General features: G+C 55.4%; 1 protein-coding gene across 1 annotated transcript in view; it reads left to right on the top strand.

Annotated features, from left to right (window-relative positions):
* LOC107122779 (nuclear factor interleukin-3-regulated protein-like) overlaps positions 1–3957 on the top strand; it is a 6376-nt gene extending 2419 nt beyond the window's left edge. Inside the window, exon 2 of the mRNA XM_015425913.1 lies at positions 1602–3957. Within this exon, the coding sequence (XP_015281399.1) occupies positions 2107–3444 (1338 nt within the window). The 5' untranslated portion in view covers positions 1602–2106 and the 3' untranslated portion in view covers positions 3445–3957. The remainder of the gene's footprint in view (positions 1–1601) is intronic.
* Positions 3958–5270: the final 1313 nt, after the last annotated feature.

The raw sequence follows: 5270 nt of genomic DNA, 5'->3' as shown, positions 1-5270 counted from the left end.
GGCCGGTCGGTGGCTTTCCTTCTACAGCTCACCGGGCTTGCTGCCCTTTTTGCTCTGTAGTCAAAATGGGGTGAGGCGCTTATCAGAACCCCTCCTCCACCTCCCCAAGCATACACAGAGCGAGCTCATGTGCGCAATGAGGGTGTGGCAGTGTCTGTGCGCGAGGAAGAGAAGGATTCGTTGCCCGCGAGAGAGGAAGGTGCTCCGTGTGTGCAAGGCTCTTGAGGATGGGCGACGACACAACACGCGCACACGTGTGTGTGTGTGTCTGACCTGAGCGCATTTGTGAATGAGCTGTGTCCTCGTTGTGCGCACACTGGGACTTGGGAGAAGCGCGCCGCCCGTGTGCGATTTCCAAGATGGAAGGCGAGATTGGCATGTGTGGTTGAGTGTGTGCCTGTGGTGAGATGGGGCGAGGACGTGAGAGGAAAAGGTGTTGCGTGCGCCTCGGGGTGCGAGGTGTCGGGGTGTGCGCCGAGGTCATAGGAGGATCCAGAGTCATCCCGAGATTTATTTATTTTTTGGTTCCCGAGGCAGTGGATTCAAGAGGATCCAGTCCCTTCCACTAATTAGTCTTTCCACAAGCCTCACTGATAGGAACACCCTTGCACTGGTGTGGTGTCCAGTGGACCTTCAAGGGTGCCTGGCGGTTCCGATCTGCCTGCTGGACACCTGTCCTCTGACCTTCCAGTGCTATAATGCCTGGCGATCACATTTGTGTACACCTCCTTTGCTACATGTGGTGTCCAGTGTTCCCTCTAAGCTGAGTTAGTGTGAGTTAGCTCACAGTTTTTTAGTCTCTGGCTCACACATTTTTGTCTTCGCTCAGGAAGGACGGCTCCAGAGCAAACAAACTGATGCCGTTGCTCAGTCACTCGCTCACCACTTTAATGCCAGTAGCTCACAAAGGAGAATTTTTGCTCACAAGACTCCACAGCTTAGAGGGACCATTGGTGGTATGTCACCTTCATGTGTCTCTAGTTCCAGCTCCTTCCAACCTAGCAGTTCGAAAGCAAGAAATTGCAAGTCGATAAATAGGTACCACTTCGGTGGGAAGGTCACAGCGTTCCATGCGCCTTGGTGCTTAGTCATGCCGGCACATGACCACGGAAATGTCTTCGGACAGCGCTGGCTCTCCGGCTTTGAAACGGAGAGGAGCACCGCGGCCCTAGAGTCGGATTCGACTGGCTTTCCAGCAAGGGAAACCTTTAACTTAACTTTTGCTACATGTGGTATGTGTCCCTTCTTCAGGTGTCGTGTTTCATTTGTACAAGCTTATGATACATGTTTGTGTTGCCCGTACAGCAAGAAGCGGGTTTGTGTACTGCGCTGGGGGCTATTAGGCCAGGCAGCATAAGGCCCCGTGCAAAAATATACATGTGTATGAGTGCCGTTCTTTTTTTGGGGGGGGGGGACTCCACCTGCTGTGTACAGCCACACAGCCCTTTCTGGAGAGAGCTGGAATGCAGGGTGTGGCCCGTCTTTGCCATTGGCTGCCGCAGTGTTGTCTGAACCTGCTGGATTATGTAAGCGGAGCCGGAGGTGTGTAACAGCAGCGGGCAGAGGTGTAACCCCCTTCTTTTGTGTCCTCCCTCCTCTAGGCGTTTCTGCTGACTGCTGGGCCTGACGCGGCCACCAACTCCCTTCACTTCTCGCCGCTCCCGGTGTCCGGCAACATCTCTGCTCTCGGAGCCCGTAGAAGTACTGCTGCAAAGCCCCCACCTGTTTCCAGTGGACTGAAAGATTATCCTGCCAGCGTTCAGTGGGGACCGGCAAATCCCGGACTTCCAGCTCAGAGAAATCTGAAGGAAGTTCAGCTCCGGCGGGTGTCTTAGAAGATGGTCACCCTGTATCGGGCAGTATCTCTGGCCTCGGTGGGCACCCGGGACTCACTCGACTTGGCAACGGGAGCACAGCGCAAGGCCACGTTGGAAGCGGCACCCTTGGCAATACCACTTGGTAACCCCCTCTGGTGGTAAATCCTGGAAGACGCATTGATTCCCGCCGCTGAAGCGACTGGGAGGGAAAATATTCCGACAGCAGACAGAATCCTATCTGCCCTTTGCTAGTTGCACGGGGGGGGTGTTCGTGCCACCCCTCCTTGGCATGATGGAGAGTCTCAACTCGCCTACCTTGTGCGTGGCCGGGAGCTTCCCCGGCTTCCACCAAGACGGCATGATCCAGCGAGCCCGGGCGCTGAAGAGCAAGCCCAACGCCAACTGCCGACGGAAGCGGGAGTTCATCTCCGACGAGAAGAAGGACGACAGCTACTGGGAGAAGCGTCGCAAGAACAACGAGGCCGCCAAGCGCTCTCGGGAGAAGCGGCGCTTCAACGACCTGGTGCTGGAGAACCGGGTGATGGCCCTCAACGAGGAGAATGTGCGGCTCAAGACCGAGCTGCTGCAGCTCAAGTTGCGCTTCGGGCTCATCAGCACGGCAGCCTTCATGGAGAAGAGCCAGCAGCTGAGCACAGCCAACTCCACCTCCGCCGGGCACTTCTACGGGACTGGTGACGACGGCAGGTACTCCGGGGCTCTCTCCCGGTCTCAGCACTCGGAGGACTCCTCCGAGACCGAGCAGTCAAGCCGGGACACCAAATACTCGCCCCGGGGATCACTCTCTGACATTTCGGACAGTTCGTCACGGGGTAGCCCCGTGCCACAGACGCTTGGCGAAGCCCAGGCGGTCAGTCGGGCCTATGGGGATGCTCCCCTGCAGCACCCCCCGGAGCCCACGGGCTCGGTTCCTCGGGGCGTCATCCTCTTCAGTGCCAACGGTTTTACGGCTGTGGCCCCACCCCATCCGCTGCTCCCTCACCGACAGGAGCAGGCGGAAGGCTGCACCGTCGAAACGGCCAGAAGCCCCAGTCCGGAGAGCAACGCCCATTGCCGGGCGGAGGACCTGCAGCCTCACTCCGGCTACTGCTCCAAATCCCAGAGCTATGGCATGGCCCCGGATTATTTGGAGGGGGAGCTGGTTGGGGCGGAGCACGCCCCGAAGGCTCCGGAGCCTGCGTCTCCCTTTGACAGCTACTCCAGCGAGGAGAATGGGGAGGAGCCCGGCTGGAGATGCTCGCCTGCTCCGTTCGCCCTGCTGCCGGACGCCCATCCTGACGTCAAGACAGCCGCCCTTCCCCACAAGCTCCGGCTCAAGTGCCGGGCACACAGCAGCGGCATCCAAGAGGCGTTCCCCGGTCCGAGTCCTGCGCCAATGGCCTGCTCTCCGGGGACCCCCGCCTTGCCAGACTGGGAGAGCGACCGGCACGAGGAGGTCTCGGCCCTCGTGCGGCAAGCCTTGCTGCTCAACGACCAGCCCGCCCCGGTGGGGACCCTGGATAGACTTTTGTGCCCTGCCGCCGGACTCCACTCAGACGAAACGGTACCCAAGGAGCACGTCGGCAGGTGGGAGGACGGTTGCCACGACAACGGCCTCAGGCCCACCTGAAGGAGGCTCCGGTGTGGGCCGAGACGGGTTTTTGTATTTTTTTTTTAAATAAAAAACGAGCTGATGTTTTGGGCAAAAAGAAAACAGAAAATCGAGAGGCGAATCTTGGATTTGGAGCCTCCTCGGAGCCCAGGGTCAGAATACCACAGAGCAGGGATGGGCCTGTCTTGGACGAACTTAAACGGGGCCTAGCGAGAAGATGGATTTGGGGGACTGCTGAAGTCCAGCGGGCGGAGGGTTTCCCTACTCTGCCAGGCCGGGGTTTCAGTGCATCGACGGGATTTGTCCCGCTGAGCTCAGCTGCCGCAAGGTATCGCTACTTGATCAGATTTGGGGGGAGGGGGGATTGGTTTCACCAGGAAACACGGGAAAGTTGGCCGGATTGGCCCCGCGGAGGTCCCCCAATACGCACAACTGGGAGAGATGGTGGATCTGCCGGTGTTTACATTGTTCTCTGTATCAGGAACTCTTTGACTGAACAGACAATATTTGTGTTTTTAAATATTAAAATAAATGGACAGAAGACTTTGGAAAATACTCGGGAGTTGCTGAACATTTCTGGGGGTGAGGGGAAAAGGCTGGCAAGTGGGGGGCGGACGGGCGGGGTTACCCTGTCTCCTAGGGTGGCCAGATTTCCCAAACTTCTTGGGTTTCAAGGACTGGTGTTAACACCTTTCCATCAATGCTCCCTCTAAGCAGTGAAGCTTTGTGAGCAAAAATTCTGCCTTGTGAGCTACTGGCATTAAAGTTGCGAGCGAGCAATTTGGCGCCTGCTTAAATTAGTTTGCTCTGGAGCCCTCCTTCCCGAGCGAAGACAAAAATGTGTGAGCTGGAGGCTAAAAAACTGTGAGCTAGCTCACACTCACTCAGCTTAGAGGGAACACTTCTCCTAACCGATGCTCCCTCTAAGCTGTGGAGTCTTGTGAGCAAAACTTCTACTTTGTGAGCTACTGGCATTAAAGTTGTGAGCGAGCGATTTGGCTGCTGCATGGATTAGTTTGCTCTGGAGCCATCCAATGTTCCCTCTAAGCTGTGGAGTCCTTTGAGCAAAAATTCCACTTTGTGTGCTACTGGCATTAGAATTGTGAGCAAGTTATTTGGCTGCTGCATAAATTAGTTTGCTCTGGAGCCATCCTTCCTGAGCTAAGACAAAAATGTGTGAGCCGGAGGCTAAAAAACTGTGAGCCAGCTCACACTAACTCAGCTTAGAGGGAACACTGGAGCCATCCCTTCCTAAGCTACGACAAAAAAATGTGTGACCTGGAGGCTAAAAAACTGAGCTAGCTCACACTAACTCAGCTTAGAGGGAACTACTGCATAAATCAGTTTGCTCTGGAGCCCTTCCTTCCTGAGCCGAGACAAAAAACGTGTGAGCCGGAGGCTAAAAAAACTGAGCTGGCTCACACTGACTCAGCTTAGAGGGAACACTGCTATCCATCAAACAGATCCACGCGGTGGCTCAAAAAAAAAATCGTACAAGTTCATGCAGACTAGGCTGAAGTTATGAAATAACTTTATTCCAACTTCTTGGGTTTCAAAGACTCGTGTTACACAGTGCTCCCTCTAAGCTGTGGAGCCTTGTGAGCAAAAACTCTACTCTGTGAGCTACTGGCATTGAAGTTGTGAGCGAGCGATTTGGCTCCTGCATAAATCAGTTTGCTCTGGAGCCCTTCCTTCCTGAGCTGAGACAAAAAACGTGTGAGCCGGAGGCTAAAAAAACTGAGCTGGCTCACACTGACTCAGCTTAGAGGGAACGCCATCAAACAGACCCACGCGGTGGCTCAAAAACAAAGATCGAAGAAGTTCATGCACATGAGTCTGACGTT

Source organism: Gekko japonicus, unplaced genomic scaffold, assembly GCF_001447785.1.
Source record: "Gekko japonicus isolate JY-2015 unplaced genomic scaffold, Gekko_japonicus_V1.1 scaffold3219, whole genome shotgun sequence".
NCBI classification, from domain to species: Eukaryota; Metazoa; Chordata; class Lepidosauria; order Squamata; family Gekkonidae; genus Gekko; species Gekko japonicus.
The sequence above is the reverse complement of the archived record's forward strand: the minus strand, read 5'-3'. Positions and strand labels throughout refer to the sequence as shown.